Source organism: Enhydra lutris, unplaced genomic scaffold, assembly GCF_002288905.1.
Source record: "Enhydra lutris kenyoni isolate GAN:26980312 unplaced genomic scaffold, ASM228890v2 scaffoldscaffold71, whole genome shotgun sequence".
Classification (NCBI taxonomy): Eukaryota; Metazoa; Chordata; class Mammalia; order Carnivora; family Mustelidae; genus Enhydra; species Enhydra lutris.
This window is the reverse complement of record NW_019154155.1, coordinates 2,543,586-2,565,968: the sequence shown is the minus strand read 5'-3', so window position 1 is coordinate 2,565,968 and position 22,383 is coordinate 2,543,586. Positions and strand designations below refer to the sequence as shown.

The window sequence follows — 22,383 nt, the reverse complement described above, 5'->3', positions numbered from 1 at the left end:
GCAGCCGGCCATCAACCCCAGCATCACCCCCAAGGCAGAACTTGGGAACCACATCTCCTCCCAAGGGCTGTGGCCATGGCTGAGCAGCCTTCGCATCCAGCCTCCCTTCCCTTCCCACTGTCTCTTTGTTGGACACCATCTCCCCAGTCATCTCCTGCCTCTGGTTTTAAATCCACGCTTTCTTCTGCCACTGGCATGAGCTCTGCAGCAAATTTGGGCACAGCTTTCCTTGCCTTCAATTCTTTCCCTACAAAATGAAACCCCAGCATCTCATCCTGGTTGGCAGAGTCTTCGGGAACCAACTTCCACCACTGAGGCTTCTCACACAACTGTAGCAGGTTGATTCAAGCAACACACCCAGGGGCCCTGCCGTGCTGGGTTACTCCTCCAGGATGCTGCTTGGGCCTCGCCTCCTGGGCCACCTTCCTTCCCTGACACCAGATGAGAGGACTCGGCTCCCAGAAGGCTGAAGCCCATGTAACTTGCACACAGCCCTAGTGTTGCATAATTCACACTGAAAATTTTAACGACACCTTTACGTTCCTGTCTCCCTCTGACCACATGCTCCTATGGAGGATTACTCATTTCAGCTGGCTTCCCCAGTGCACAGAGCAGGTGGCTGTCATGAGAGGTCATCTCCCCCTCGGCTCTTCTTCAAAGTTTCCACTGCCCTCTTTGCACCCCTTCCTACATAGGGCACCGGCTTGGTCCCTGGAAGCCATCCTTGAGCGTCAAGCTTTCAGGTTCCCAGTGCTCACTCTTCCCCTCCTCACCCCTAAGCCAACCCCTCTACCAGGGCAGCCCAAGGAGGGGGAGCAGATTGGTTTGGGAAGTAGGTGGACGTTTAGAATAAACAAACATGGGGACTGCTGCTTGGCAACCTTCATAGGAATACTTTCCTGATTACAGTCACAGCAAACAATGGGCTATTTACTCAACTTCTCTGAGCTGTTAATTAGAGACGGAAATTCTATGTTCCCTGCCTCCAAAGGGTAGCCAACCTCCTGGTGAAGCGGCCTCATCTCCACCAGGGCAGCAGCTCTGAAATGAAGAGTGTATACAAAGGCACGTGCGGTTCATCTACCGTCCCCGTCTAGAGAGCAGAGGGGGGCCTTAGCACTTTGGGTTTGGCTTTCTCCAAGCCATGGCGACTTTTTTCACTGGGAGCCCTTTCTCCCATACCTGTCTACTGGCTTAAGCCTGCTCGTCCGTGGATGAATTTTTACTGAAAGGAAGTCTATCAATGTCCAGACAGGAAATGAGCTTGAAATGCCAGAAACCCACCTAGCACTCGCTCTCTACTTAAAAAAATTTTCTAAATTTTAAAAAATATATAGTCTTATTTTACTACTCAGATGCATTACTGGAACCAGTTTGGCAAATTAACTTTAATATACAGATACAAAACAACAAATATAGATTCACAGCATTTACAAGAAATCATTCAAATAACATTGTAAATAATTTTTTTTTTTTACAAAAACTTCATTCAACAGAAATACATGTCAAGTTATAGCAGTCTTGTACAACATACTTCAGCTGTCAACAGCGAATTCATCAGTTTTGAAGCTGGCACGTGACTTAACATTGTCTTGATGTTGAGTTAAATTCAAGGAAAAGGTTACTAAAAGCTGCAAAATAGGTAAGTTAAACACAGCTGATGCTATTATTTACAAAAAGACCAATTATTAAATTACAGAATCTGTTAGAGTATTTTCTAAATACAAATGTCGATGTCTAGGAGTTAAGTAAGGACAGTAACGTCAAGTGTATTCTAGCTAAAAACATTTGCATCAAATATGTAAGTTTCTGGGTTTTTCCTTTTACGTTCAGAGAGTTGCGACTTACTCTTCTCAAAACCGTTTGAGCTCTACTTTCACTGCAAGCCTCCTGAGAATAAGAGCATTAGTCAAGTGGAATTTGAATAAGAACATGTGTCAGTTAAGCTTATAGGGACCAATGTTTTTGAGAAGTTGGACCCAGCTGATTCGTGGCCAGCATCCCTGGCCTGTCAGCCATAGGAAGGACGTGTACCCACACTTGTTCATGCTGTCCTGTGAGGGACACATCGGTTTCTCCTGTCTTCCATAAAATAACAAGACAGCAATTTTCTCCTTAACTCCAGGTAATCAGGCTCTTCTATTCTGGCTAGGTAACTAACTTGATGTGTACGGAGAAATATCAGCAGTTTGGGCATGGAGAGTTTTCCAGCAGATAAATACTGAATCATGGCTTTTACAGAAGACTTCTATTGTGATACAAAGTGTGAATTAAATGCACTTCTGCTTTGTGTCCAGACAACAGTGGTGTAGGATTGAGGGCATTTTCTGAACAGGCATGGAGTTGGTCTTCGTCTGGATTAGGTATAAAAAGGCACAACGTATTCAGAAACAGCGTGCAGACAGGGATGAAATGTTTTCAATGACAAAATCAGATCTACGAGGGGAAAAGAGGAGATCTACTGAAAACAAACAAACAAAACAAAGAACCTGGCAAGAAGGGGCCCCCAGGAGAGCTCTGGCACATCGCTTCCGGCCTTTTGCTTACTTGCAGGCCAAAGACGGAGAATGCGATTTCTCTAAGATTTTACAAACATTCCATTTTATGAGAGTTTACAATTTATTGCAAGGTGGTTGTGCACTTTAGGTACGATGAAAATCGAGAAGGTTGCTTTTGACCCAAGGCCAAGGCCATTTCAACTGTCTTCCAACAGATTCTGAAACATAAATAATAAATTGAGATTTGTCAAAGTGTTTTGCTATCTTTGTGCATGTGTGAGAGAGAGAGTGCATGTGTGTGTGTGTGGTGGGGGCATCCATATTACGCAATATGAGGTTAAAACGAGGAAAAAGGGAGAAACAAAGATTCCCAAGAAATCCATACAAAATCCATTTGGGGGCTCTTGGTTTATTTCTCTCGTGTTCTTTTCAAGTGGAGCACAGGACTTACATCAAGAAAGAAAGTGGGCAAACCTAAAATTAGAATACTGAGCCATCTATTCTTTATCAAACTCATGCATCTGGTAATAAAACTCAAACTAGATAAACAGATTTAAAAGAAGTAAAAGGCATTCTAACTTCTTAAAAAATTTTCTCACTTTTCAAAATCACCAGAGAAGGCCAAGCAGAACCTACTCAGGGTGGGTTGGGATCAAATGACCCCACCCCCCAACCCTGCATGGAGCTCACGGGGGCGGCGCTGGGCACTGTCCAGGCGCTGGTGCCCGAGCTTCCTGCTATTTCTGGAGAGTCCCTGGAGGGACAGGTGGCAATCAGAAGGCAGGGCTCTGAAAGGAAATACAGCGGGACTGGTCACAGAACTTAAATCACTTCATTGCACCTTTGGAAACATTAGTAAATGGAAGCCCATTAAGTGGTTCTTTATTTGAATTGACTCCTCACTGAAAATGGAACATAAGCAAATGGTTCTCTTTTCTTCCCTAATTTTCTTGTATTAAAAAAGTATTCAAAATTGTTGCATATACAAACAACTCTGTTTAGCACAGAGACTCCTAGTTACTGCTGAGGGGTCCACAAAAAGCATTTTAAGTGTAATTTTCAAAATAGGTCATTATATGTTCTTGGTAAAAATTTTAGGTCAGTTATATAAATGCAACTAAAATCGAGAGGTCTATCCACAAAAGAAACCAGTGCATGTATACACACACGCGCACGCATGTGTGCGCTCTTACACTCGGAGCCACAGCACCTCCTGGAAGCTTCCTCACAGAAGCAGCCTCTATCCTGGGACACTGGGTATCAGGGAGCCCAGGGCAGCACCACCTTGTAGCCGTCCTATGTCCAAGCGAGCACATCACGGGGGCAGACCTGACATTTCCAGGTAATTCTCTAAGGCCCACCCAGATGTCCAGAATTAGGTCTTCTTGATGTGGGATGTCACCTCCTTCGGGACCGGCCCTGGGTAGGGGGGATGGTGGGCGTGGAGGGAGGAGGGACCAGACACTTGGAGGTACAGTTTCTACCTTTGTCTAGGATGTTACAGGTTTGTTTATTCTTCAGCACAGGCCTACTGGAAAACAGGACTCTGAGTAGTGTACAAAAGGGGGATTCTCACATAGAAAACCAAAGTGTGGATGACAATATCTCCGTCCAGTGCACTAAGTACATTTAAAAGGCCTCTCCCTTGCAGAACTTGTCGTCTCCAGACATATTTAAAAGTTATTTTCATCAACACTTACAATATAGACAACGAGGAGATTACTATCGCCAGATATCAGCCCATGTGGCCTTCGTTAGAACAGACCGCTATGTCTGAGTCTAGATGTATTGTTGTTAAGGTCTCTTAATAAAGAATGAATCTTCAGAACCCTCCTGACAGATTAATAAGGGTGGGGTTAGCACTACTGTTTGGGGCTTATGCAACAAAGTCAGCTTCGAATCCTGAGGAAGGTGGGCTACTCTGAACCACATGTTTTCTTGGTGGAATGTTCAGGTCACTGTAACTTAATTACTTATTCTGGTGGGGACTCCAGAAACTACTGGTGGGAAAGCGCACTGATGCTCTGAGATGTCCTTCCACGGGTGCATGTGCATGTTTCGTTTGTATCAGATAATTAAAGTAAATGGGTTTCTATATTGCAAATGGATAGGTCTGATTAATTCCTTAGGTCACGACGTGCACACAGGTGTGATTTGTGCCCATAGAGTCACATGCTGTACACACCGGCAGGAAGGGACCTGCCTTGAGGACAGTCTACCCTATGGCAGGATTTCACACTTTCTCCCTGGAAAGCAGCCGCATCTTCAGGATGCTGAAGTCCCCTGGACCATGTTCCCCAGAAGGGATTCATCACGCTTCTCCCTCTAGCCTGTAGGGGACACATCTTGCCAGGGGAAGCTGGCACTACCACTTGGTAACAATTCAGAGGACACCAGGGGACACCACAGCCATCTGCACTGAGGTGCTAAGTCGCCTAATACTGTGAAGACAGGAATAGCTTGTCCGTGCTGGTGAGACGCTACTGTACCAATCCCATCACGACTGTCCCCTTCGAAACCACATGCCAAAGTGGCATTGTCATCGAGTCCCTCCTCAGGAACGGCAACAGGGCGTGCGCCCATCATCAGTGATGCCCACTGGGGTCACTGCTCAGCATCACCACAGAGCAGGTCACTGGTTCCTGAGGCCCAGCCATCTTGGCACAGGGCCCAGAGTGATCTCATGGACATCAAGGCCGTGCGTCATGACCTCCATCTCCCTTCCAAGGAGGAGCTGGGTCTTCAGAGGCACCTCGGTCACGTCCAAGACTTCTATTCTTCACCGGTCCCCGAAAGAAATTCTCAGCATTGGGTTGAGCACAGAGAAACAGAAATGGTTCTCCTCTTTACAGACACCTCAGCCAACGTGTGGCCTCCGGTTTTCATTTCTTGAAAGGGGTGAGTTTGTTGAACGTGTGCCAGAAGAGCGACGGCTTCCTCTTGGGCTCTGCCAGGGCAAACACCTGCTGCTGAGGGACACTGGTGGGCACGGTGACGTGGCGCTGGTGAAGGGGGTGCAGGTTCTGGTGCGGCGGGGCCACAGGGCATCCGCTGTAGCCTAACTCGAGAGGGGAGAAGGGTGGAACATGGACCCAGCGTCACTCGTTAGCCGAAAGGGAAAAACAGCGCCAAGACTTGAGTTCTTAGCTGATTCTTAATTCATATGAACCCAAAGTACACCTAAGAGCCAACATAACAGCACCTATCAGCTGCTGTGAGAATTAAGAGCTCATATAAGTAACGTGCTGAGAACAGGGTCCCCGAACCGAATCGCATAATTGAAACGGTTTCACTGGAATAGGTTTTCAAATCTGCACCGAGGTAATGAGAAGACCTGGGACACTGAGCTCCAGGACCGCAAGCTAACTGTGAAAGTCAGAGTGACAGGAGGAAAGAGCGTGGGTCCTAGAGGAAGCCAGGACTCAGTCCGGAGGGCATTCTGGCCCTGACCTGCCACAAGGCTCTCCCCGCCTTCCCTACGGAGAGGTGCCTGGCAGGCAACCAACACCACACGTGTTCCCTCCATTCAGGTGCCTAGCTGCTGAGCCAGTGGCTTCTGGCAGATGCTGACACAAACCGATACACTCTAACAAACAGATATTTACTGGTTACCTGCCACTGACGTGGAGATCCAAAAAAAGAACGGGAGTTGGTTTTTTTCCTCCTCAAAGGTATTTATCAGTTAGTGGGGTGGGGTGGAATTCTGCCTTTCAACAGGGGAACGGAACACTGAGGGTTGTTTTGGTCATGAATTCTTCTTGGCCCTCAGCTGATGGCACATCACCATCCTGGGCTTAACTGGTCTTGTTTTTGCACTTTCGGTTACGAAAATCCTGAGTGGGACACACTTCAGAGGATAAATTGTTCTTAAGAGTAGGAAGTCAATCTGAAGAAAAGGTTCTAAGAATATAACAAATATTTTTGAAATAAAAATCCTTATTATTTTATTTCTGTTCGGTGAGATCATGTGTTATTATCAGTACTATAAAAAAATAAATGAATAAAATAAAATCTTTTTTTGCTCATCAGGACAATGAATGAGGTGTGACCTGAGCGCGGGTCATCTTCAGTAGCCATCAGGCAATCTAATGTGCATGGAGAGTAGGGATTCGTTGCTCTAAATAAGCTAGTGTGTTTTCTTTCCAGCTTATTTCTTTATCTACTGGAATTGTGGACCCTTTTTTCTTACCTACGCTAGAATGCAGCCTGCACTGATAAGCAGTTTGGGGCTGGAGATTTCCTCCATGCATTCCCGAAACACAGAAGAGCTGCTGGGGTTGCCCTGGACTGGTGAACTGGCTGGCCCGAGGAGGAACGCCAGCACGACTTCAGGGTGGGGAGGTGTAGAAGCTCTTCGGCACCAATTCAAAACACATCTGACAGGCTCATGTTCAAATGTCGGCATATACTGAAGCATACTCACACCGAAACTCAAACGCAGACTAGTCTAAACCACCTACTGGAGGGGGTGGGGGGAACTGTTCCCTACCATTCTGAGTTTCACCCATACGTCTCTCCTTTGTCAGGAGCTGATCATCAGCAGGCTAATGACTTCATTCTCCCTGATTTTAATTCCCATACTGATACGCATGAAGGAGATAAGAAGACAAAGCCTTCTTCAAAACTTACCTTTTGACTTTCCATGTCCCGCCTTTTGAGCATTTAACATGGCGAGTTTCTTTTGATTTTCTGAAATTTCCATTCCTGAATTTAGGAACAGACATGACAAACATTCAAAACAGGTGAAACAAGTCAATCAGAGAAAGACAATTATCGTATGATTTCCCTAGGAGGATAGGGGAAGGGAGCCAAAAATAAAATAAGACAAAATCAGAGAGGGAGATAAACCATAAGAGACTCCTAACCATAGGAAACAAACTTGGGGCTGCTGGAGGGGTGGCGGGTGGAGGGATGGGGTAACTGGGCGATGGGCATTAAGGAGGACACCTGATACAATGAGCACTGGGTGTGATATACAACTGATGAGTCACTGACCTCTACTTCTGAACCTAATAATACACTATATGTTCATTAATTGAATTTAAATAAAATTTTTAAAAAGTGACACCATTAGAGAGTAAAACTAAAAACATGACCCATATTAACCTTGAGGTGTTCAACATAACCCGCAGCAAAGAACCTTATTCCCCGAGGAACTGTAAGAGGTTGACAAGATTACAAATGGAGAAGCAGCAAGGACTGTCACCAGGACGGACACTAGGACGACATCCTCCCAAGCAGGACCCGCTCCTGGGTGCAGTGGGGTACTGTATCAACACACAGACGACTGACTAATGTGGCCTTGTAGGAACTCTGTCTGTCATGGGCTGTCCCGCAGCAAGTTCAGAAGCACAGCTGACCCCTGAGCAACATGGGGTTGAACAGCGTGGGTCCACTTATATGTGGGATTTCCTCAATAAATACAGGGCAGTGCTGTAAATGTATTTCATCTTCCTTATGATTTTCTTAAGAACATTTCCCCCAGCTTACTTTATTGTAACAATACAGCATATAATACATATAACATAGCAGATATGTGTTAATCCACTATGTTATTGGTAAGGCTTCTGGCCAACAGTGGGCTGGGACTAGAGAAGTTGTAGGGGAGTCAAGCATTACACATGGATTTCTGACTGGGGCGGGGTCAGTGCCCCAAGCCCTGCACTGTTCAAGGGTAAGCTGTATTCAGGATGTGCACCCCTGAGGCCAGGTGGCAGAGGCGCGGCTCACCCATCTCGCGGTCCTCCCGCACGCGCCGCCTCTCGTCCTCGCAGGCCTGCAGCCACCGCACCTTGTCCTCTTGCTTTCTGGCACAGAACAGATGAACCTCATCCGTGGTTTTGCTGACGAGCTTGAAGGCGTTCTTCACACTGAGGTTCCAGTCCTTGTCCCGGCCGTCCTCCAGGTCCACGAGCTCCACGTCATCCATGTCTGTGCGACCTCTGTAGTAGAGCACGTCCCTGCGCAGCAGGTCCTTCTTGCAGGACACTAGCTGGTGGTCGAACAGGAAGAACGTCCGTTGCTGGCTCTTGCCATGCCTGGTGACCTTGGTCAGCTCCCCAGAATGGATCAGCTCGGAGCTGCGGTCTAGGATATCCAGCCCCTGCGAGGATGAACACGCATCTTAAGACCTTCCCGTTTGGATTGCGTGAGAATGTGTCATGATACAAGGACAAGTCCTGACACTCTTTTTCCCATTTTCCAGTTAAAGGAGATCCATTCACAGGTCAGCAGGGCTAAAAAAGGCCACTTCCAAACACGAGTGGTTCATCTCCTTGTGTGTGAAACTTCTTTTCTTTATTTCCTACCCAGTGGGAAAATGTTACAGTGCCTCTGTGCTATCTGAAGGGTCTTCCTTACAAGGATGAATGGACTCCCGTCAGTCTGAAATGGCTGCTCGTCGGAGAATAAGGACACCAAGGAGGCTTTCTACGTGGGGGGGACTTACTGCTCTAGACTCTGGGGCTCTGGCTTTTCAGTCTGGTATGTAGCGTGGCTCCCAGAATAACTAGCTTGGGATATTGGAAACAAAAGACCAGACAGCAAATAGCCAGCCGGGTATTGGTAAAACTTCTGACAACGAATTATCCCCTAAATGTCACAATCCAAGAACACAAGGAATAAACACATCTTTATAGTATTAGGTTGGGTCTAACCCAATGGAACTCTGTGGTATTCAGTACAACACTGGCCTCTGATTTATAAGATTTTATCCTCCTTTAATCCCAGTCATACACAGTATTTTGTGGAGGCAAAAAACTACTTTGACTCCAAAATAGTTCTTCTACTGGCTTGCCTAGAGCAATTCTGTGCCCCAGATTCCTCACTTACAAAGTAAGAAAGTTTAATGCAGTGATGTCTGAAGGCCCATCCAAGCTCCAGAAGGCTCTATGGCCCCTGAAATAGAAGTATTTCTTTCCAACGTTCACTGCTGTAACCTACTTTAGTTAAAAACCTAACTTCCCAGTCCAAACTCTCTTAATTCTTAGGGACAGTGAGTTCTGCCCAATTAGTTTAATGTACGATGAATTTTGCTTGGTCTGAAAACAATCAGAACAGCATTCGTTGTTCGAGCAAAGCCACTTAACCCTGCCATGTTTCCATTCCCCTATCTGTTAATGAGGGTAACAGCAGCTCCTACCCCACAGGATTATTGAGAGCATTAAATGAGTTCACATATAGAAATGGCTTAGACTAGTGCCAGGCACACAGGAAACACAACCGCCGTCGTTTTTATAAATAAATGTGCATACATGCATGTGCACATACGCATGCGGGACCAGCGTGACCAGCTTGAGCCAAGCACCGCATCTGCCACCGTCTTCCAGAATCCTCAGGAGAGCTCCATGAGGTAGCTAATATTTTCAAACCCATCTTAAGGATGAAAATCTTAATCTTGCCCAGATCATATCCAATTCAACTACAGGCAGTGAGAGTCCAGAGTCCATACACCCACTACACTATTTATATTCTAAATGTTCTCCAGGGGCGCCTGGGTGGCACAGTCGGTTAAGCGTCCGACCCTTGGTTTCGGCTCTGGTAGTGATCTCAGGGTTGCAAGATAGAGCCCCGTGTCCCACTCTGCACTCAGCTCAGTCTGTGTAAGACTCTCCCTCTACCTTTCCCCACCCCCACACCCTCTCAATAAATAATAATAAATAATAAAACCAATAAATAATAAAAAAATGTTCTCCAGTTGGTCTCATGGAACATACTTTCCAGCAGGAAAGACAGAGCGTAAATAATAAATTAATTACAGACATTCTTCAGAGTGGATTTTTTTGGTGGAAGTGAGTTTCTGGTAAAGTAGCTGACTGTTAAGTTCAACCACCTGCCTCAAAGTACATATACCATTAGAGCCAAGAATATAAAGTTATAATGTATCAGTCACAGAACGTCATCAAACAAGACTACAGTGAGGGAGGGCGTGAGCAGTGCTGGGCGGCGGAGCAGGTGCGGGAAGGGGTGCGCACTTACCTCCCAGCCTACGATGGACACCTGCCACCGCGCTATCTTGTCTATGCTTTCCAGCCTGCGCTTGCGCTCATTGATCAGACAGGCCACGTTCTTCATGGCTTCATAGGCTGCCTTTATGTTGTTGTAATCACTGTAAAGTAGGAGGCTCGTTTTAACCACAGAACCTGAAACCCATGAAACACGACTGACAAAGTAATATACTCCATCCTGGATTTGTATACTAATAGTCTAGACAGAGTAGCATTTAAATAACAGCCATTGTTTCCTTTTTCTTTTCCTCCATGAATAGACCACAGTCTCCATAGGTTAAGGGAAATGACCGAATGCAATCCGGCATTCTTCAGAATAAGAATCTTTTCATTCATTTCCCAGAAATCACAATGAATGAAAGTAAATGCCACAAGAAATAAAGTTTTAGTCACAGTGACAATGGATTATTTTCATTAATAAAGAAAGGATAGTCTTTATGACTGATTTGGTTCTCAGAGAGCCAGTTTTGCTATATAAAGTACTTTAAAAATAACTAACCATGCTCAAGAGAAATTATTCGCTCTGAGTCTCATCATCTACCATGTTCAAGAAAGGAAACAAATAGGACACAAGCCACAGAGGCTCGATGTGGGGAGTTACGTAAATGCTGACACCATACACAGCTGGTTGACAGACCTTTGTTTCTGGTGCTTCCTTATGCTACAGTCAGAGCAAACCGCAATGTCCTCTGGAGGAGGCTCTTGTTCCTCAGCCTCTAAAACTGCAGGTACCAGGGAAACAAACTACAGGTCTACTTGCCACACAGACTAGAACAGAACCTGGCTCGTACTGGGAAGTATGACATTCAGGTTCTGCTCAGAGTTAATAATCTGGGGACATGTAAACCAATCATCCAGCTAATGATCTGAATTCTTTGCTTTCCAGCACTTTCCTGTGTCTTATAAGATAGATAGAGCTTTTGGATCTCAGTAGCATCGAATTATATCCTCCTGCACAGCAAGGAAAGAAAGCCCTGGAAGCAGAGTCTATTGTCTATTTACCAAACACAAATAACTCAGCCCCTGGGAAGTCCCTGGGCATTCCCCCACAAGGCAGACCCTGCTACCTCTAGACAGGCCTATTCATACTCAGCAGCGGAGCACAAAGGAAGAACAAAACAGACACAGGGGACTGCCAAAATAATGGAGCAACCACCCACCCTAGGCTTCCAGCAATGAAGAAAGTATACAAAATAATTGTACATTTTTTCCTACAAGATGTTCTGTCAATTCTAGAGAAGAGGCAGAGTATAATCGTTTTTCGAAAAAAAAAATTTTTTTTGTTTTCCTGAAGATAAGGAAATGGGTTTTCTGTCATTTCCTTTAAAAGGATTTGGGGGCGGGGGGAATAGCCAAAATAGGCAAAGGCCTCATACTGAAAAATGCCCTTAAAAAGGAAAAATTAACTACTAAAGGATGATGTATAGTCCCCTGGCCATACCTTGCCTATATTGGAATGTACCAATCTGCTTGTCCACGTCTGTCAAGATGTCTCTGCCTCTTATTCTCTTACATATTTTCTATAGTTCCTCATCATAGTGTATTTTTTTAACATTTTCTGCAAATTTGTGGCTCTCTTGACTTTGCTATTTTCCCTGCACTCAAGTTTTCTTATTTTTCCATCAGAAAAAGAAAAATATATATAGCTCTCTTCCCTTTTATCTATTTCAATGAACTCCTTTCTCTTATTCCTTTAATCTTAATTCTTTATACTAGCATCCACATCTAGCTTCTACTATTTGGTAACCTAGCTCTTTTTCTCCTTCCAGTTTCCAATCTAATTGCAAAAAGATTCCTTTTACAAGCCCTGTGTCTCCATAGGAGTCCAGCAGGCAGCAGACAGGGCGAAAGAATGCTCCGTTAAGCACACCCCCAGGGCCAGGCGCTGCTGCAGATAATCTGACTGCTCTCAGGGCCACACTTAGCTGGTAGAACCCACAACTGTTGTGGTTTGGCATACAATCCTGTCCCCACTCTCTCATACTAGAACCTTCCAAGACCATCCGTTCAAGGGCTGTAGGCACACTGAACGCTTTGTACCAGTGACACAGGAGTCACAGCTGAGGTTTGATTCTTACCTAAAACAGTAAGCTTCATCCTAAAGCCTTGCCCACTGGCATTCCAGCTCTGGCCTAGTGAGAACACAGCAATGCCCAACCAGTGCCACGTAAAGACACCACACAGCTGGGACCTGCACATCTCGGGGAATGGCACAGCATGACCTGCCCATTCCAACATTGAAGGGGTGAGATCTTACAAAAAATCAAGGCATGGTTACGCTTTATTCTGCACACGCAAGAAAACAGGGAGTTGTTATTAAGTAAGCAATGGATAACTTTTTGGCTCCCCTAGAAGAACTTAGTTAAGGACAAAACAAGTCACACATGGAAATGAAGCTTTGAGGTAACTGTGATGAGAAGCCCCGTGCTCCAAGCACAAGGGGATGGGGTGGAATGGATCACGGAGATAGGCAAGCACCCAGGCGGGGCCTGAAAGGTCTTAGGGGTGCCTGCATGGCTCAGTCTGTTGAATGTCCAACTCCTGGTTTTGGCTCAGATCATGATCTCAGGATTGTGAGATCAAGCCTTGTGTCCAGCTCTAAGTTCAGCGCAGAGTCGGCTTGGAGATTCTCCCTCTCTCTGCCTCTGCCCCTCCCCCCGTTCCACATGGTCTCTTTCCTTAAATAAATCTTTAAAAGGCTTAGAGCTGGACAGGACCTCAATGGGATGCTTCTCCAAGCTAACCCTATGCATTACGCTGTATCCTTGAGATTTCCCTAGTCTTCCAGAAGTTTAAACTTTGGTAGTCCTCACCCCTCTCTAAAGTAGCGTTTTGTTGCAGTACATGATACTGCTCCGAGGGGGAGCTGCTGTAGGACCGGGAGCAAAGTATTTCTGAAACTGTATTCACAATGGTGTCTTTTAAAAATTGCTCTTGGGGTGCCTGGGTGGCTCAGTGGGTTAAGCCTCTGCCTTCTGTTCGGGTGGTGATCCCAGGGTCCTGGGATCGAGCCCCACATCGGGCTCTCTGCTCAGCAGGGAGCCTGCTTCCTTTTCCGCCCCCCACCTGCCTCTCTGCCTACTTGTGATCTCTGTCAAATAAATAAATAAAATCTTTAAAAAAAAACTGCTCTTATTAACTACTGAGTAGCTACAAAAGAGGAGTTATAAAACAGACATCAGTTTTAATGGCCAACAGTACAATACAAATCCCTGTATGCTCCTGACACAGTTTAAGGATTATTTTTACTTTTTTAGTGTTTCTAGGAATGGATATTCTGGAGCCTCTTCCAACAACCCCAGTTTCAAGACCTTATAATCTCGAACATTCTAAGCAAAGTGACAATTTCTTCCACGATGCTAACCACTAACCAAGAGCGTCAAGAGAACCCCTAAACCTGCAGGCCGCCGCCACTCTGTGAAGCCCTGAGTGCTGCCCCGGGAACCTGGGGTGCGGGGCTGACAGCGCAGTGTGGGCGCTGCACGCGCATCTACCAGCAGGCTTGCTGCTCCCACCTGTGCTCCGGCGTGGTGTACTTGAGCAGCTCGGCCAGCTGCAGAGGGTACTTGCATATCTTCTGCACTGGCGTGAGGAGGAAGCCGTCGATGGCGATGTCGATCATCTGCTGGAGCAGGCGGCACGCTTCGAAGAAGTGTCGGTACCTGCCCTGCTTCATCAGGTTGGACAGCTCCGCGCAGGCGCCTGGGTGGTTGTTACAGTACTCGGAATAGATGGCGAAGCCCTCTTGCTGGGAAGCAGAAGCACAGCTGCGTCAGACCAGGGGCCAGCTTCGGGCCACGACCTCTTCTCTGAGGTGGGGGTAGGGGGCACGTACAGACCAGGTGTGGGTGCGGCTGGAAGGGTGAGGGTGGGGGAGGGGCTATCTTTGTGGGGTGGCAGCTCTAGGACTTGGCGCCCTGGTCCCACTCGAAGCCCCATTCCGTGTACCCCAAAAGTCGCACAGGGCTTCCATAGGAGAGAGGAACCCTCTGCCACCACTGTGTCTGCCCTAGCTCTGCTCTAAGGAAAAGGCAGGCACTATTCACAAATCCAACTCTCTCCCCCTCCTCCTCTTTACTTTCACTGATAAACATGGAGGTGATCATGACCATGAAGGCAGGATTCAAAGCCACCACCTGCTCCCCTCACTGCAAGTCCTCTCCTTAACCTCCTCCCACCTGGCTTCCACACGCAGGTCCCCTCTGATGTCTGATCGAAAGCCCTTGGATCACTTCCTTTCTCCCCCACCTCTCACTTCCAGGCTGCTGCCGCCCTGCTGGACAACCTGTGCAGGCGTGGTGGGCTTCCCCCAGCTTCCACCGAGGCCAGAGGCCGGCTCGTAGTTGCCTACCCTGCCCGCAGCTGTGTGTCTTTCAGCCTGTGTCCTGCCTCACAGTTTATCCTTGTCCTTGCTCAACACAACATGTTGCCCGCCAGACGATTTCCCTACAAGACAGGTTTTCCCAACCCACCCGTCAATTCTTTGAGCCCCAACAGTCTGCAAGCACTTCAAATAGCTGCTTGCCCATGTTCCCCAAGAATAGTTTTGTCAGCTGGTGCTCAAAAATCCCCTGCCAACATCGCTGTCTTTCCACATCCTTGCTGCAGCCCACCCTAGCCCCCAGCCCCTTTTGCCCAGAAGCAGCACACCTTGTCCCTCAGCTAGACTCTCCGGTGGTCTAGGACCCCGGCAAGGCCCACACAACCTAGAGGTTCCACCTTCCCCAGGTCCTAACCCACTGCAGCCTGACCTTTGCTGACCTCTGAAGCCTCTCTCTCAGAACCTTCTGCTCTGGCCAAACAGGCCTGGTGCATTCGTGGGGCTGATCTTCCCACACGTGGGGCCACCACAGCATTATTTCTGGCTGTTTAACATTAACCCACCCTGCCTCTGTGTAGCCATTGTGAGCACCCAGCGAGCACCACGTGAGACAGCTGTTGTCACTGCTGTCACTATCACCATGATTACACCCATTTGGGCTGGGAATGAAGTCTCCTTCCTGTGAAATCTGTTAGTATTAAACATGGGGAGTCAATCCCCAGTTATAAGCCCACTATCACCACAAGACTGTTCTGAGGCAGTTTTCGGTATCCTCGGTCTGAATCCACACCTGCCCCTTACTCAGGTGTGACTCTGGGTCAGTTACTCTCTGGGCTATAGTTTCTGCATGTGGAAAATGGGTAAAATAATCATACCTTCTCCATAGCAGAAGCTAATATAAGCAAACCCTGGAAACCATGCTTAACATACAAGAATCACTTAATAGGTATTATGAGAAATTATTCCAAATACAACCTCCTAAAACCCTCAAAACTGCATACAAGTGGAAGATTTTGAAATCTTGAGGTATTTAGGTAAAGAGTAACCATATAAGTGAAGCAACTTAATTTACAGCTGACATCTCCAGTCCCTAGGAGATTAATCTAGCAAACAAAGCAAGAAACAGAACAAAAAGGACTCCTTTCTAGAGTGGAAAACATTTCAAAATTATTTAACCGGATGTTAGAAAGAAGAAGTAACAGGTGACATACATGTTGAAGAAAGCAGGATCCTATTTCACTTAAATGAGGTTCCTCTTTATTGTACTGTTTCTCCAGGTCTTTCAGGAACTTTCTTTGGAATTTGTAAATATCTTCAATGTTTCCAAAAATGGTGGCTAGTTGTGCAACAGTGAACATTCCCGTGTGCTTGCGACACTGTCGAATATAGCCCTGCAAACAGCAAAGTAAACTTTTAAAAATTAATCTGGAGATTACAGCAATTATTTATTTGAATAATATAGTCTTGGGGACCCAAAGCCATTATTGTGGAAGGGATTTTAATTAGAGAAAATTATTTTAACCCTATGGGTCCCTGTTGGGATAATCATACCTCAGAGATCCCAGGGTGCTATGAATATTTTAAAATACAAAAGGAAAGAGAACAGGTGCATATGGCTGGATGTGTACAGCAAGAAACTATATAAAGTTTTCAGATTATGTTCCTGAAACAAAATTGATTGGTTTCAAGTATTTTAAAGTGCAAACATTAGGACTGTCATACTTTTTCTAAATTCTTAAGATAATCATTCTCCCATCCCTAATTTCATTTCGCAGCCGAGAAGGCCTGTTAAATACAGCATGTCACAGCTTCATGAAGAGCTCATGCACTGGCTCAGTGTCACGGCAAAGAGCCAAGAACATCTTACCCAAGGATTCCACCATCACCTACTTTCTATAGAGAACATAAAGTTGCAGCTCTTTAATCCAAGGCCTGCACGGATAAGCCCTATTCATTCTCCATGTACAACACCCTAGTTGTACTATGGCTGGGGTAGGAGTTAGTGCAGTGGGAAGGAAAAGGCCATAGATACGTGTAATAAGTATCCCCAAATCAGCATCATGTAATTACACAGCCTAAGCAGACTGGCTGATAAAATACATACCACTGACTATTTGGTATGAACTGTAACAGAAAGACAATATAAAGGTTCAAAACGCAGGCTTTAAGGCAGACTGATCTAAATCCTAGCCCCACCACAGTAGCTACAATGTGCCTCAGTTCCCTCATTTGTAAGGGGGAGCAGGAGGCGTGGTAATAGGACAAGCTGATGAGAGTGTTTGTAGGAGTTAATCCAGGTCAAGGGACAGCACAAAGTCAAAGCCCAACAATCGTTAGCCATGACTTCTTTTCCTAAAATGGTGAATTAAAGAAACTCCTCTAACTAGACACTTACAGGGAACAAGATAGATAGCATCAATAAGCTAAACATTGGGCGCCTGGGCGGCTCAATCAGTTAAGTGGCTGCCTTCGGTTCAGGTCATGATCCCACGGTCCTGGGATTAAGCCCCACATCGGGCTCCCTGCTCAGTGGGAAGCCTGCTTCTCCCTCTCCCTCTGCCTGCTGCTCTGCCTACTTGTGCTCTCTATCTCTCTGTCAAATAAATAAAAAAGAAAAAAAATTAGCTAAACATCGCTCTATCTTTATGGGGCCAGTTAATCCGATTCTAAAACAGGCACTTGTCTCACTTTAGCCTGTCTTCAGCACTGAATGTCCGCAGCCGAGCTGAGAGCGCAGAACTCAACATTCACAGCCAGGACAGTGGAATGAGGAGATGGGGCCAACACCAGTGCCATGTCAGGCTCGTACAGAACCCACAGAGACAAAGACTGTCACTGGACAAGTAGAATTTATTGCCTAATAGAATACCATGACACTGCAGAACATGGCCTTGGATATCACTAGGTAAAACCGATTTTTCTTTTTTTTTGGTCCGCATCTAAATGGCTCAGAACCTCATCTGTGAGTCTGTGATTGTAAACAGTGACAGACCTTTGTAACATCACGTGGGTTTCACTGAAAGGATGTTGCCTCCTCTGAAAGGCATTCACTCTGAATCATCTCGGGAGGTCAGTCCTCAGAGCATTAGTTGCATAGCGCCCAGAAAATTGACTACAACAGAGAGCCACTGATGCTCACGGGGGCAGACAAGCACTGAATGAGGGCGGAGTCTGTGCAGGGACCACATGGACCAAAAGGCGTGAGGAGAAGGGAGGGCTATGGAAAAGTGTATAAAATGAGGGTTTGGCTGAGGACCCTTGGGGAGCCCTCACAGAGTCTTACCTCACAAATGTCCTTGAGGTGCTTGATGTACACGCGCTCAGTGTTCATGATCTCCTGGATGACATTGGTCCTCATCTGGTGCTTGCTCTCTGAGTGTTTGTGGCGGTTCTTGCCGGCATCTTCCTCCTGTTCCTCGCCCTGGGTGCTGCTGGAATTCTCCGACAGCTCCTCCTGATTGACACGCAACTGCGGGCCACACACAGGTGACAAGTGACTTGGGGGAAGGCGGTAACAGAAGCAGGCGGGAAGGCCCCCCAGGGTTTCCGCTTCTCTGCGGCTGTGAGGAAGGCAGCCTGGCCCGAGGCTAAGTCTTCACGTACTCATAGAACCACAGCAGGGCCAGTGGCTCCAACCACTGCAGCAATGTTAAATAACTAGTTGACCATGGTTGAAATGTTTCCTTCAATCCAGTCTAATTACTGAAAGCTTTCATTAAACTGATTACAAAGAACTGAACCTGGATTGAGGGGGCTCGAGCCTGACACCACAACTCTACCACTCCCCCACAGGTCGTCGTGAGAAGGGTTTGTAAGCGCCACACACTTACTCTGACAAAGCTTGCGGGGAACCAGGCCTCCTTGTCCTCATTCCGGCCCCACCACCAGTCCTTGTTAGAGGCTTCCAGGACCTGGATGACATCTCCTGCCTTGAAGCCCAGTTCCTGGTCATCCATGGTCACGTGGTCCCATAAGGCTTCGGCACAGACCACACTGCCATCGCTGATCAGCTGCAATGGGGACATGTGCTTAGTGCAAAAGCAGGTGGAAGAAGAACAAGGGGCATGCTGTGAGCTCTCCTAGGGGGACAAGGACATCTCCTACCTTGTACACACCATTGGCTTGCAGTCAATACTTAGTGTTTGTTACACAAAATGAGTTTCCGTATTAAGGAAAACAAAATCAGGTAGGTGTCTCTCATATGCTCTTAAAGGATACCCCAAATCTACTTTTTTTTAAAGAAAGTATAAAAAATGGCTCACTCAGCCGTATGTCAGTTATCTAATGAATGTGAATATCTGGAATATTCACCACCAAAATGGCTTCTGAGCAAACAACATGGAGCCAGGCCTCTAACGGTTGTGCACATACTTGACTGCAAGACCCTCAGGACTTACTCCTCAGACTTCATTCACAGTCTGGGATGCCTGGGTGGCTCAGTGGTTTAAGGTTCTGCCTTCGGCTCAGGTCATGATCTCAGGGTCGTGGGATCGAGCCCCACATCGGGCTCTCTGCTCAGCAGGGAGCCTTCTTCCCCCACCTCCTCTGTCTGCCTCTCTGCCTGCTTGTGATCTCTGGCTGTCGGACTTCATTCACTGTCTGAATAAACTGTTAGTCTAACTTTATAGTCCACAACCATTAAAGAGAACCAGCTTGATCTCCAGATTCTTAGCAGATTCCTTTAAAAAGGAAAGCACAGACACAGCTTGCCTGTCAGTCAGCCATGGGTGGGGGGCTGCAGGTCCCCTTAGCCCCCGGGGACATCGTCACACTCTACAGCAACAGCGGGTATTACTAATGGAAATGCTAGGTCACTGAGAACGGACACTCCACAGATTCTAATCAAGAATGCCAAAAGCTGGTAAGTGCCTTCTGGAAAGATTTCCATAAAAGGGGTGAAGATGCATAGAGGTGGAAAGAACTCCAGATCTGTAGTGAGAAATACGTGGTTAATTTCAGCTCTGCCATTTATGAGCAAATGACATGGCCTCTTAGCTTCAATGTTTGTTAAAATATGGGTAATAATTATAACATCCACCTCTTAGACTGGCTGTGAGATCTTTCCGAGATAACGTTAGGAAGAGCATTTTGTAAGCTGAAAAGCGCTACCCGAACACCAAGCAGCAGTTGCTGCTCTTCTACTTAGAGTGGTGACGAGCATAGTCATCTGGAAAACTCAGTCACATAAACTGTCCTCAGAAATGCTAGAATGTCAGAGTTCAAGGTGTTAGAATATGTTTGGTAAGAAATAATCAAGAGGGGGTGCGTGGGTGGCTCAGTCAGCTAGGCATCCGGCTCAGGTCATGATCTCAGGGTTATGGAACTGAGCCCCATGTTGGGCTCCACACTCAGTGGTGGGGAGTCTGCTTGAGATTCTCTCCCTCTGCCCCTCTCCCCACACGTGCTCGCTCGCTCTAATAAATCTTTTTTAAAAAGAGAGAGAGAGAAAGAAAAAGAAAGAAGCAAGAGGGCAAAGTCTGAAGTGATTCAGCACCCTGAAAACTGGGTATCCAAGATTTGCCCCTGCTGAGTGTGACTTGAGTACCTCGTTGATGGCCAGCTGCTCCCCGCCTGGCTGTAGGTATCTGGGGTTGGCATGACACAGGTCTTCATAGCTATAGTCCTCCTCACTGCCATTGTCATCCACTAAGGCCGTGGACTCAGTACCTCCATCTGAAGAGACTAAAAAAGAAACAGCAAGGTTTATGGTTAAAAGGACACAGCTAACAACAACAACAAAAAATTTAGTGACAAAATAAATCACCTTTGAGAACATACCCCTAAGGGGAAGCAATCACTTTTGTCTTACCCAGAATAAGAAATCATTAGAAAACTCCCGTAGCTCTACCGATCCAAAGGTAGCAGTTGTGCGAGGAGCCGGGGTTGAGTTTACAGTGAGCGGGAAGGAGAGCATCTCAGAGAATACTGCCGATGTTAACCCACAGCATTATTCTGTCACTTAGGATACTGAGTAAACTAGGTGTGATGTGGCTGGCAATGTGTGCTCCATGGTGGACAAAGAATATATAAATGCAGATCATATTTCTAAGTCCTGCGTTGATAGCGTCTTAAGTGGAAACACGCAGTCATTCTCTCCAGGTATCCATGACATAAAGGGGTTGGAATTTATAATACCAGGGTCAGGCATGACGCAGGACCTTTGCCAAAGAAGGGAGAAAGATCTTTAAAGGGTGGCTGCGGCATTCTGGACTGCCCACCTTGGCATTCAGATGTCTCCTTCTGGGGACAGTGGGCTACTCTCACCAAGGCTAATTTGTCATCCAGCAGAGGGAATTATAAAGAGAAGAACACTCCTTGTGAACAAGACAGGGAGAGCCTATGGGATAGCAGCTGGCTTGTTAAGATACTGAGATGGCTCTTGATTGAGAACAAAATATGGCTGGATCCAAAGCACGTGGTGTATGGACACCCATCCATCCAGTGCAAGATGAGACTTGAAAAGCAAGGTGGGGGATGCGGGTGCCTCAAGGGTCCACAGTAAGCAGTGGGTGGCTCCTTCAGCATTCTGAGTAGGAAGCCACAGGTTTTGAAGACAGTGACACTCCAGAATGGGTTTTAGAGTCCCAGAGCCTGGTCTGAATTCTAGCCCTGCCCCTCTACAGGCATGGGACCCAGCAACTTCCTCTCTTGGGAGTTTCCTCCTCCTGTTGTACAAACTATTTCCTTTCTCTTTGGAGAATGAGGTGAGGTGATGTGTGGCAAGTTCCTAGCATCCTTGATTCATGGTTGGGACTCACTAAAAGAGGGTTTGGTGATGATGGCAGGGCATGTGATGGGAGCCCCGCTGGAGGAGGAAGGGCTCTGCCACAGCAGCGTGAGGGAGGGGCTGGGCACAGACACCAGGCCCTGGAAATCCGCTGGAGAAACAGTGGGGTAGCTGGAGAGTGGTACCCAGGTGCCGCATCAGGGGAATGGCGAGGAGAACTGAAAGTCAAGGATGCTGTTTGTGCAGGTGGAGCTGACGACAGAGCAACAGAGACAGTGAAGTCAATGATGACTTGGAAAATCCCAAAGCAAAGTCAAAGAAGCCAGTGGGAAGGAAGGCCAGTGTGAGATCGCAGTGGGAGAGTGCTGTCTGCTCTTGCCTTTTGCAAGGACTTGCCAATCTGGATTTCTAGGAACTACCATCAGGGGTCTTCTTTCTCAACTAAGCAACTTCTTTTTTTTTTTTTTTAAATGAAATACTTCTATTCCTCATTTTGTACTAAGTCTTCAAACCTGGCATGCCTTTTACATTTGCAGCCCATCCCATGGAGACGAGCTGTGCTGCAGGTACTCCACAGAGCCGTCCAGCCTCAGACCATGGCCCTGACCTCGGCATACAGGGCCCCATGGCTTCCCTCCTGTCATTTCAGCCAGGCTGCTGTCGTGAACAACTTTTTAAAAGAAACGCACTCTGGGAGCACCTGGGTGGCTCAGTTGGTTAAGTGTCTGACTCTGGATTTTGGCTCAGGTCATGATCTCAGGATCATGAGATCAAGCCCCACTTCAGGCTCTGTGCTGGGCATGGAGCCTGCTTGGGAGTCTCTGCCTCCCT

The 22,383-nt window shown here is 46.8% G+C and overlaps 1 protein-coding gene across 3 annotated transcripts in view; it reads right to left on the bottom strand.

The window, feature by feature from the left end:
* Positions 1–1,370: 1,370 nt before the first annotated feature.
* Positions 1,371–22,383, bottom strand: part of LOC111159890 (spermatogenesis associated 13) — a 149,572-nt gene continuing 128,559 nt past the window's right edge. For all 3 annotated transcript variants that reach the window (XM_022522556.1, XM_022522557.1, XM_022522559.1), the window contains 9 exons: positions 20,371–20,507; positions 18,656–18,835; positions 18,109–18,294; positions 16,037–16,216; positions 14,020–14,252; positions 10,476–10,605; positions 8,229–8,601; positions 7,128–7,202; positions 1,371–5,556 (listed from right to left, as the gene is read on the bottom strand). In XM_022522556.1, the coding sequence (XP_022378264.1) occupies positions 5,381–5,556; positions 7,128–7,202; positions 8,229–8,601; positions 10,476–10,605; positions 14,020–14,252; positions 16,037–16,216; positions 18,109–18,294; positions 18,656–18,835; positions 20,371–20,507 (1,670 nt within the window). In that variant the 3' untranslated portion in view covers positions 1,371–5,380. The remainder of the gene's footprint in view (positions 5,557–7,127; positions 7,203–8,228; positions 8,602–10,475; positions 10,606–14,019; positions 14,253–16,036; positions 16,217–18,108; positions 18,295–18,655; positions 18,836–20,370; positions 20,508–22,383) is intronic.